The sequence below is a fragment of the Dermacentor silvarum genome, chromosome 3 (assembly GCF_013339745.2).
Source record: "Dermacentor silvarum isolate Dsil-2018 chromosome 3, BIME_Dsil_1.4, whole genome shotgun sequence".
Taxonomy (NCBI): Eukaryota; Metazoa; Arthropoda; class Arachnida; order Ixodida; family Ixodidae; genus Dermacentor; species Dermacentor silvarum.
The window spans coordinates 75,461,235-75,473,354 of NC_051156.1; the positions used below are offsets into that span (position 1 = coordinate 75,461,235).

A 12,120-nucleotide genomic window follows, 5' to 3' on the forward strand; every position below is an offset into this window, starting at 1 on the left:
CAATTGCTTCGTGGTGCCAAATACCTCTCAACGCGGTCCCCTGCCTTCGACCATGCGTTCTCCACCTTGCGCCGTCTTCTCAGGACGCCACCTATACTTCGTCATTTCGACCCTCAGGACCCTACTGATATTCATACCGACGCAAGTGGTGTAGGCCTTGGTGCTGTGCTTGCACAGCGTCATCCTGGCCACGCAGAATACGTCGTGACTTATGCGAGCCGTACTCTCACCAAGGTGGAGGGCAATTACAGCGTCACGGAAAAGGAGTGCTTGGCCATCGTCTGGGTTTTTGGAAAGTTTCACCCTTATTTACATGTCCGCTCTTTTGATGTAGTGACCGACCAGCATGGCCTGTGTTGGCTTTCGAATTTAAATGATCCATCTGGTCACCTTGCTTGTTGGGCCCTGCGAATACAGGAGTATGACATACGCGTGTTGTATCGTTCCGGGCGGAAGAATTCCGACGCTGACGCTCTTTCCTGCTCACCGGTTTCGCCAGAGGTCACTCGTGAGTCCCCCTGTGAGCGCACGTTGTCATCTCTTGACTTAGACACTATTGCTGCCGAACAACAAAACGACCCCTGGACTGCATCACTTTTTGACCTTCTCTCGGATACGTCAACAGCTCTGGCTTCTCGAACGCTTCGGCGCTAGGTTCCGCAATTTGCGATCCGTGATCAGCTCCTGTACCGGCGCAACTATGCCCCTGAGGGACGTACGTGGCTGCTAGTCATCCCGAGAGCCTTGAGATCAGAGATCTGTTCCTCTTTCCACTCGGACCGCCAGTGTGGCCACGCCGGCGTTTTCAAGACGTACAAACGACTTCTGCGCCACTACTACTGGCGGGGTATGTACACCTTCGTTCGGAACTTCGTCTGTTGCCGTGAATGTCAGCAACGCAAATCTACGCCGCACCTCTCAGCCGGTGAACTCCAACCCCTGCCAGGCCCTTCTCAACCCTTTGATCGCGATGGTGTCGATCTATATGGGCCTCTTCCTTTGACTACATCCGGCAACCGGTGGATTATAGTTGCCGTTGACCACTTGACGCGCTGTGAAGAGACTGCTGCCCTCCCAGCTGCTACTGCGCTGGAAATCGCCACTTTTATATTGCGGCGTTTTGTGCTTCGTCATGGAGGCCCTCGTGAGCTCCTAAGCAATCGAGGCCGCGCCTTCCTGTCTGAAGTTGTCGAGAAATTGCTTGCTGAATGCGCTATTCATCGCACATGCATCGCCTATCATCCGCAAACCAATGGTACTACGGAACGCTTTATCGCACCCTTGGTGACATGCTCGCTATGTACATCGCATCCGACCACTCCAATTGGGACCTATTTCTTCCATTCGTCACCTACGCCTATAATACTGCTACCCAAGCCACTACCGGTTTCTCCCCTATCTATCTTCTTTATGGCCGTGATCCTTCTCATACAATTGATACCATTTTGCCTACCACCCAGACGCATCACAATACCGGCCAATCTTGGTTGCCTCAAGATAAGCTGAAGAATGCCGTCAGTTGGCCCGTGGCTTCACTTCGGACGATCAGAGTCACCAAAAGTCCAAACACGATGCCCGCAACTCGACCCCAACTTTTCTACCGGTAGTCCACGTTTGGCTGTCCGTACCGAACCCCACACCAGGACTTGCTTCAAAACTTCTTCCTAAATTCGATGGACCAAACCACATTTTGCAGCAAACTTCTCCCGTCAACTACCTCATCGAGCCACTGACACCGCCTTCTGACATGCGTCGTCGCAACCGCGAAGTCGTCCACGTCCCGCCACTCAAGCCGTATAGTGATTCTGTGGCCTCATCTTCAAACTAAGTCGCCAGGATGGCTCCTTTTTCCGATGGGGCAATTGTAATAAAGAAGAACGCTTGGACTTAGGCAGCAGGATCATCAGCAGCATCGCGTGCCGCAGGAGTTCGAGCTTAGAGATTGTGCTCGGTACCCGTCATCGGCTTTTTCGTCAAATAAACCTCCCTTATAATATATAAATTAACTATAGCAATATTCACTACAGCAGACCCACCATAGTCGCAGTTTCGCTGGCTTCCATTTTCACAGTAGTGCAAGGGCTCTGAATTTTTTTTAAAGGTGAGTGGAACAACAGTGCATTTTTACAGCGTGTATGAGGACGCATATCGTCAAACTAGTGTCGTTGTGGAAATTTATTCTAAGTGGATACTCTTCGCAGACTTACCTGCTACAATTCGTAAAGCGCAAAATATGCCGTATTGTTTGCAGAAATTAGATTCATTTTTTGATTAGTTGAATTTTGTTTCGATTTCTCATGGATGTAATATCGCCTCTCTGAATAATGCACCTCAAGGTCTAGAATCATGTTTTCTGCGACAGGTGATTTTTAAAAATTCCGTAAAACATAAAAATTATCACCCCGTATAATGTTGTCATAGTCATAGATATTTCAGCCGCTCTACCACTTGGCTACGTGGCATGTATCCTGTATACGGCTATTTATACTAAAAACCACGAAACAATTAGGAATCATTTTTAGCAACAAATTCGCCCTCGTCTTTTATTCAAGTGTTGGAAACTTTGCAATGGCGAAATGGCACGTCAGCCTCGGATAGGCTGCGGAAGCATTTCGGAATGCAAAATAACATCGGCTAGAAGTAGAATATTTAAAGAGTGCCTAGCGGACATCTATACAAAAAACTGTCAGCCCGTCCACTGGGGTGGACATGGAAGACCAGCGAAGCTGCACTATGGTGGGAATTATGTATTTCCAATTATGACTATGAAGATGCGATGGTGTTTTGGTTATTTGAACTATTAAAGAATGATAAATACTTATGATCCGGTGGTTTTCATTTATTTAGTGACCACAGGGACCATGGCCTTATGGTCGCTATGGTACACCGCCATAGGGTGTACGGCAAAGGTTGGCACGTTCTTCATAAACACGTCACCAACGCCGTGCGCGTTCGGTGTGAATGCGGGCAAAACACCGCCGCCGTCGGCAACAGTTGTGCGCGTTGTTTGTGTGACCGCACACAACCGCTGTCAAAACGCTGGCTACGTGACGGAACGGCTAAACGCCGTTGTCGACACTGTTAAGGGAGAGGCGGCCGAGAGCCCAGAAAGAGTCGGCGCCAGAGGCTGGCAGGGCTGCGCGCATGCGCCGCAGTGGGAGAGCGGGCACGCACACGCACAGTCTAGGGTGCCTCAGTGCCCTCCTCGCCTTCTATTCGCCTTCCACTGGGAAGTCACGTTTGCTCTCCGCCATGCGTTTGTTCCCCGTGAAAGTGCGCGTCCCTCGCACTCGTGCGCGCTTTCAATCGCACATAAGTCGCGTTTGTTCTCCGCCGTGCGTTTGCTCTCCGTGAAAGCACGCGTCACTCGCCCTCGCGCGCTACGGCCAATGAGAGTTTTTTTCTATTGCCGGATCCGACGAGCGATAAGTGAGCCCTTAACAGCTTCGCTGTAATAACCCTTCCTAAAACCGGTGCCGACGCGCAACGGTGTCTGAAGGGCACTCAAAACTTTTGCTGCTAGTGTATGCGCCCAAGCAGTAAAAGAAAAAAAATCGAAATCAGCCAAACGTTATCTCAAAACTAATCGCAGAATGTTGTACGATGCTCTCCATGGCAGCAGGTTATTCTACTCGGGCTGATAGTACATTTCGACACTGCCAGTGCACTGGTGAGGAATTCGCACATGAACAATTGTGCCGTGCATTGAAAAGGCAATGTTAACTTGTCGACTACAAATGTGAATAGTAAGAGGAATAGACCTCCGTATGTAAAACGTGACAAGTATTAAACGGAAGGAAAGTTAACGCAGCATTGCCTCGATGCCAGCATTCGAAGGGACGCTGGCATCAAGAAGCACTACCAACGCCACCTAGGTGGCGTTCACCGTACTCAGCACAGCGGAGCGTGGCCTCCGCAATTAGCTCTGAAAATGTTTCTGAAGTTGATCGCGGAGGCTGCAATTACGACGCGCTGTACGCGCTGATTTGACTCGGTGACGATTCAGTTACGTGCTTTGTCTTGCGCGTTGTATTAGTGTGTCAGTTACGTGCTTCGTCTTTCGCGTTGTGCTAGCGCGTGCAGCGTAGTGCAGCTTCCATATGCACGACGGTTGCTCATGGTCATCGACGTTGGTAGTCGTGATGGAGGAGACGTGCCACCAGGCGTCAGCGTGGGTGCATCAACGCCTAAGGGCGCTTTAGCCACAAAACACCAATAGACATTATATATCAATGTGCAATAAACATTACACTACTTCTGTGAAGACACGTTTCACTTTCGTGTTCTATACCGATTCCTATATAAGAGGGATCAACCATTTTTCATTTCTTTCTCTCTTCGGCAACCGACCGTCTATGTCACGTCTTCAGTTTTTGTGTGCAAACGAAGGGCAAACCAAACAACGGTTGTCTAAGAAATGATAGTGCCAAGGAGACAGATATTGAAAAAAAAATTCTCGGGGTCTCTTATGTAATTTCTAATACGACTTGAAGGCGGAAGCCCAAGTCTCGATTCATTAAAGACTAATCCCCTTCATTCGCTTAGTCGAATTCGCTTGGTCATCCACCCTACTCATCCTCTTAAGTTGCTTAATTATAGAAGACGATGACGACGGTGATCCGCACACCATCAAAATTGTTGCTTCAGAATTTGCATATAGGTATAACACGATGCCAGGTTTGTGTAGTAAGTCACTACAACAACCCGGCGTTGTGTCATTACACTTTCAACCGTCGGCCATGTTTGTATCTCTCGTGTAGTCACCGCGTTTTCGCTCAAGGACTTTGAACGTCGACTGAGCGATGAGGTATATAAGGCTTGCGCCTTAATATTATTCAGGTGGGGCGACTTGCGTTGTTCTTGCCCATTTTCGACATGCAGCACTCAACCAAGCCATCGGCTCTAGAAACGCGTTATCAGTAAAAAAAAAAAAAAAAAAAAGCCGGCAGATCCCACGCCCTGTGGGAATCCATGTTAGGCGAAGCAGTGTGCGGGGAGCCTACCAAACGACCATGGGAGCACTGAGGCGTAGGCGGCTGTTTCATGACCTACATGACACGCGTGTCATGACATTCATGTCATGACTTCTCATTTATGTCCGAACCCTTTTCAGTGGTTTTTGAGTGTTAATCTTTTTTCGCTGAGTCATGGTTATGACTATGACTTCTACCGTTATCCTTTAGTGCTTCCTTCTCTTAATGCCTAAGTCTGAACCAATTCCAGGGGTATTTGAGTGTTAATCATTTTTCGCTTAGTCATTGTCACTTTTGTAGAGTCATGCTGATGACTATGACTTCTCCCATCATCCTTCGGTGTTTTCTTCACTTAGTACCCACGTCCGAACAAATTTCAGTGGTTTTTGAGTGTTAACCTTTTTTCGCTGAGTCGTTGTCATTTTCACTGAGTCATGCTCATGACTATGACTTCCATAATGCTTTAGTGTTTCCTTCACTTCGTACCCATGTCTGAACGCAACCTAATTATATAGAAAGTTAACGAAATGACCATATATAAGAGCACCAAGAATTAGGCAGCTGTTTCATGATCTACATGACCCACATGTCATTATTTAATGATGATGTAATGTAATGGTGTAATTTTGGTACCTTCCAAGTTAACGAAACGACCATGAGAGCACCAAGACGTAGGCGGCTGCATAGATAGGTAGATAGATAGATAGATAGATAGATAGATAGATAGATAGATAGATAGTGGCAAAGTTCGCCAAGAAAAGTTTACATTTAAAAATTATCTGCGCCCATTACATGTGACTACGTGCGCTTCCTTTGCCGTGCTGCCTTGAGTCCCAAATGCTCGGTAAACAGGTGTTCTCGCCACCTTCGTCATGCTCCGTAGCACGTCGAACTACTCGCATGGAAATGATTTGTAAGACCACAACTGGAATATGCCACCGCCATCTGGAACCCTCACCAAACATATATCGTATCATCAATGCACTCGATTCAGTTCATAATCATGCGACTAGATCCATCCACTCTTCATATTCATATACGATCAGCATTTCACGCTTAAGGACAGAATCTAGCTTCACATGTCTTGCTTTTCGTCGTCGTATCGCCACGCTCTCCCTTTATCACAAATTATTTTACAGCTTGGGTAGCTGCTCACCTTACATAACGCCATCATCTTCACGCATGTCAGAGCGCACCAGCCGTCAACTGAAAGTTGCTCGTCCTCGCACACGAACTGTCACATTTCAAGCTTCATTTTTTCTCGGGCTGCCAGAGACTAGAACGACCTACCCTTTAATGCCGCTGTCATTACATGTCATTCAGAATTTTTGGAAACTGTTCAAAGTTGTATTTCACCATCACACCTGCATTTTTTTGTGTATACATGTTAACCACCCCTTGTGCAATACCCCGAACGACGTAATGAATGAAATATCTGTTCTGTCATAATGAGGCCGACGGTGCATGGTATCATACCTACACATGACTGAGATAAGCAACGCATATATCCGTTATTTGTTGATAGCCGCCTATTTTTCATATTTTCACGGTGAAACCTCAGAAAAATGGATAAACATTAAATTATTCAAAACTACTTATGTGAAACAATTCTGTGGGAATCACGCGCGCGATTTGAGCACGTAATGTGACATGCCTGATGTGTCCCTTCCGTATTTGAGAGTGCTGCTTGATCCGCAATGACCCGTATACGTTTCCTGGTCCTGTGCACAAAGACCCAGAGAGCAGGAAAAAAAAACGCGCCACGGATTGTTGCTGCGGGAGCTACAGCAAGACGACGCACAAACACGTAACGAGGGGAAGCCGCAGCATCGGCCTGCTTCGTACGTGTTTGATTGTCTGGGAGCGCGCCGTGTTTCTACAGCGCTACTTGGCCTAAGATAACACTACATCTCACCAACTCGTCTCGGCCAACCAGAAAAAAAGAGCCGAAACAAGGGTCCTATCATGGGGACCCTCTAATCGCCATCACCGTGAAGCTGACGGAACAGACGCTTCGCGCAAGAAGTATTACGAGAGGCGCCTCTAAAGTTCATGGCTTGAATTGGACGTTGTGACCGTGGGTCAAAATTTTGCAGTCAGTTCTCTACATAGTCTCCCTTGAAGGCCACACATGTATGCCATCACTCTTGGAGTTTCATTATTTCACTTTGGTAGAACATTTCGTCCTGCTCCTCCAAAAAGTATTTTACGGAGACCATGACGGCTTCATCAGAAGGAAAACCACATCCACCAAGGTGCTTTTTCACAATTGGTAATAGGTGGTAGTCCGAGGTAGCCAAATCAGGGGAATAGAGTGGGTGCTGAAGCAATTGGAAACTACAGGAGTGAATTGCAGCCATCGCAACAGCCGATGTGTGAACTGGCACATTGTCGTGGTGAAACAGCGCCCCTTTCTGGAGCATCCTCGCCGTTTTTCCTTAATTGCCGACCTCATACGACGAATCTGAGCTGCATAGTATTCCCCGTTGATGGTTTGACCTTTGGAGAGGAATTGCAGGAGAATGACAACCTTGCAATCCCAGAATACTGATGTCAAAACCTTGCCAGCGGATGGAACCACCTTTGCCTTTTTGGGGCGGGGGCAGGTGGGAAGTTTCCGCTGTTTCGAGGCTTCTTTTGGATCAGGACGGAAGTGATGCGCCCATGTTTCATCCATTGTAACGAATTTTTGCAGAAAAAACTAATATCAGCGTCAAACAGTTGAAGGTTTTCTGCAGAGTGAAGTTCTCCCAGTCGTTTGTTCTCTAATGTCAAAAGTGTGGGCACCCATCGGGCCGAAACTTTGTGCATGTTCAGGAGCTGTCCCAGGATATGGCCAAACCTCTCCACTGATATGCCCACACATTCTGCATTGTGTCGCTGTGAAGCACGTCAATCAGCCATGTCTAGCTCTTTTGGGATATTTTCATCTGTGCATGCTGCTGAGGGACGACCACTGTGCGTAGCATCTTCAATTGATGTCTTGCTTCGCTTGACATCAGCAACCCACTTTTGCACCATAGCATAAGAAGCAGCATTGTCGCCTAATGTCTACATCATGTCCTTGTGAAATTCTTGTGGTGTCAGTCCTTTTTTTTCAAAAGGTATATAATGACTGCTCCCTTTGGGAATTTCGCCCTTTTCATATTTCAGCTTTGCGACCTTGCTTTAAACCGCTGTATGGAGATGAAAAGAAATCAAAATAAATCCAGATTGATCATGAGAAAATTCATATAGCTGAATAACTTATTGCATTGCAAAACAAGACCACACGAAAAAGATTTCACGGGTGGGCTGCGAACTTTTCAGGCACCCCTCGTAGCTCAGAGTGGACGAGTCCTCCTCCCTATTGCACGCACACAGACGGCTCTACTTACTGCTTGACTGGCACGTGTCAGCCTGCACAGACTAGCGTAACAACAAGTAGGCACAGAAGCGTGCCTAATCAGTGCAAATGAAACGGGATATAAAGGAGCCCAGATATCTCTAATCGAAACGTCTAAAACGTTCGCCAATGAAGTTGAATCACGCCACATTCGGAGATACAGTCAACTTCTTTATTAAGCGCTTTTGTTTCATCCGTGTAGGTGGCTATAGGGAAAAACTCTAACCTTAGTGATGAAAATATTATCAAATTATTTGCTTTTCTGTAGTTTCTTACTGGGACTCATAAACATAATAGGCAGAACTATGTGTGCTCAGATTTTGCCACATTTTGAAGGTTAGACCAACTTGACTGATTTTCAAGGCGCAAAAAATTTAAAAAGTTCTGTGCTAGGTGCGATGTGTCTGCTTGCACCGGTAAATAAGTTCATGGCCTAATATTGAATTGAGTCTCGCAGTTTTCAATCTGAAGCCCCAAAAGGGCCCTGAAACACTGCTTGAAAAAGTAAGAAAACTTTGCCAATCTGTTAACGAGGCTCTTGTAAACATGTGAGCCAAAAATTACTGCGCAGAATGCAACAGGAAACTGATAATCTCATGTCAAACGCAGAATCCCTTGCTCTCTCCGCAGTGTCGTCATGCAGCGTCATCGCTAGCAGCGGAGCGCACAACAGTGATTTGCTGATTTCGTGATGCCGAGAACATTCTCAGTAATGCAGTTGTTGCTCATCTGAGGGAAATAAACAAAACATATGTATGTGTTTGATCATAAAAATGGCCGGAAAATAATTTCACCTTTTCGCTGCAGCTCTACAGACTACAGCTGCGCGTAGCTGCGTCTGCTGCGCGCAGACTCAGAAATGCGCGGCGTAGCATAGATACAGCGATTGCCACGGAGTGACGCCACGGGCCATCTCGCTGCCGAGACGTTCAACCTATGGGCGGGGCCAGGGGGGCATGGCTCAGTTGCGCCTCTTGCGTCCCCTTGCCGTGTCCCCTGTCATCATCGGTGCGGTAAGGAAGTCTAACTTCACTTCGGCCACAAATATTCGAAAAAATGGTTACGGCAGGAGATTTGCCAGGCGACTTAATTTATTAGGAATGCCATTCTATGATTGGCTAGAAAAGTGTTTCCAGGCCCCTTTAACCTCTTAGCTTTACTCCATCTTAGCGAAAATGCGCACAGATAAGGCCCAGTATTTTGAATACTGTCTCATTTCCGTCGCAATAAAAAGGAAGGTTCTAAATTTACTGAAATGAAATTTTGCGCTGCAATTTAAAATACTTAGACCAACCTTTTCCTAAAAAATCCGCTTCCTCTACCGCATAATGGTGCCGGACCGTTAACAATGTGAAAAATGAATTCTCATGAAACTGAAACTCCAGCGTTCTTGAAGTCTGCCTAGGAAGTGCACAAATATGTCCGACATTTACGGGGCAAGCAAGAATATTTTAAATGCGGTAGATTTTTCTACATATAGTCACAAATTAGGCTTTTAGCAGGTACCATGTATCTCATGCCTCTTCTCAGGTCTTTATTTACAGAACTTACCGATCCAATTGTTGATATTACATATATCCAGAATTTCCAGAATGAAAAGCAGAAGAGTCACCACGGCTGCAGTAATTGCCACGAAAACGTAGTGTTCGTGCAGTCATGGTGGCTCGATGCCTCACCTTTTACCCTTAACTCGATTAGTTCGAAAAAAAAAAAGGAAAACCTGTGTCCATTCCACCCTGTGAAAGTGGATGTACAAGAATCACAACCGACCTTAGACGACGTCACACAAGCGCCACCACCACAAGCGACGATCTTCACGTGCGCACGCATGTGTGCAGAATTGCAGCATGCCTCCTCATTCTTGTAGGCCTTCCGCCATGCGCAAGTGGTTTATTGAAATAATTCAATTTTTAAAAGTGCGTTGCGTCATACCGTTCGTAAAGTACGACTTGCAAGCTGGAGACATGATAGCTTCGGATTGTAATTCAAATATCCGAGAAAACATATTTCTGTCACGCGGAAACTCAAAGACAAAGCCCTTTTCCAGCTGCCCTTTGAGATTTGCCTGAGCGACCGCGACTGCCACGTGCGTAACATTCAGGATGGCAGATACAAAACTTATGCCTACTATAATTTGCACAGCGCAGTACATTCTTGCAGCGAATACAAGCACCTACCAAAACAGGTGCGTGTCGCAGGATCGACTGTATAGCCCAGGAGCTTCGACATGAGGTCCTTAGTACTGCAGAATAGAGCACTGCACGGGCCCGTTTTTACATTGGGCGGCCCGCCCGAGCCCGATCAAAACTTTTATGGCGAGACCCGGGCCCGGCCCGGGCCCGGAAATAATCTACGTTGCCCGTCCGGCCCGGCCCGCCACCCCTTTACCTTAAGCCCGAGCCCGGCCCGAGCCCGACTCGAAACCGGCCCGAACCCGGCCCGAGACCGAAAAATACATGTTTTTCAGAGTTGAGAAGCCCGAGAATAACTCGCAGAAAGCCCGAGCCCGGCCCGGGCCCGCCTCAAAAAGCATACGCCGTGCCCGAGCCCGGCCCGAGCCCGTGAAAAAACTCCTCTACCCGGCCCGGCCCACTCAAAAAGCATACGCGTGCCCGAGTCCTGCCCGAGCCCGTGAAAAAACTCCTCTACCCGGCCCGGCCCGGCCCACTCAAAAAGCATACGCGTGCCCGAGCCCGGCCCGAGCCCGTGAAAAAACTCCTCTACCCGGCCCGGCCCGGCCCACGGGCCGGGCCGGGCCCGGGCTTTCGGGTAAGCCCGAGCCCGTGCAGTGCTCTACTACAGAATATAGGTTTCTGAAGGTCCTAAAACAACCTTTTCCCTTCAAGTACGATAAAGTCAGCGATTGCGAACGGCAAGAGGCAAAGTTCGTGGACAGATATACAAAATAATGCCTCCTAAACTACGCGAAAAGGCGGCTGACTACTAGCTGTAAAGCGTTTCGAGAGGAAGCAGTGTCACGAGATCGTAATTTCGACGCCGCAACGACAGACGTCCTTGAGTAATAAAGATCAAGGGGCAGATTTCGCCTATCTGCCACGGATGACTTTAAACATTATGTTTGCGCTAAAATATAACAACTGGTATGCTGTACCGAATTCGCACAGTTATGAAATAAGGGAGCCAAAAAAAGTTAGAATCTCACCTTCGCATATGCCAGATATTATATGCATGGCTAGGGCAGAGAGAGAAAAAAAAGCGTATGAAGCAGAGATTTTGCGAAATAAATAAAAAAACTGAATGCGGAATATTGTACCTAGTAGAGTCGCCTAAACAAGGCGGCAGAAAAAAGTCTGACCTATTATTTTAATAACTGGAAGGAGCGCCAGGTTACTTTGGCAAGCATTTCATTGTACATCGAAAATGCAATCAGTAGCATCATTTCCCAACTTGTATGCAAGCAGTGTGTGTCGTTATTTATATGCTGCTTAATCTCTCTCTCTGTGTCTGTCTATAGACATGTATATATATATATATATATATATATAGATATCCATAATACATACATACATACATACATACATACATACATACATACATACATACATACATGGTGTTCATTTTAAAGTCTTACGGAATTTTTCGACGTTGCCTGTGGCAGGTAGCATAATTCTTATTATTGAGCTAGGTTATTCATTGCGGCGGACATTAATAGCACGAGAAATCGTAACACATTTTCTAAAAATGACGAAAATTCACTAATAACTTCTTAGTTAATTACTTTACGACACATATTGCAATATA

General features: G+C 46.8%; 1 protein-coding gene across 3 annotated transcripts in view; it reads right to left on the reverse strand.

The window, feature by feature from the left end:
* The window catches only part of LOC125943829 (evasin P672-like), a 305,979-nt gene that overhangs the window by 51,554 nt on the left and 242,305 nt on the right, over window positions 1-12,120 (reverse strand). For 2 of the 3 annotated variants that reach the window (XM_049663359.1, XM_049663358.1), the window contains exon 2: window positions 11,522-11,551. The exons of the other annotated variant lie outside the window; for it this stretch is intronic. In XM_049663359.1, coding sequence (XP_049519316.1) covers window positions 11,522-11,551 — 30 coding nt within the window. The remainder of the gene's footprint in view (window positions 1-11,521; window positions 11,552-12,120) is intronic. 3 annotated transcript variants of the gene reach the window in all.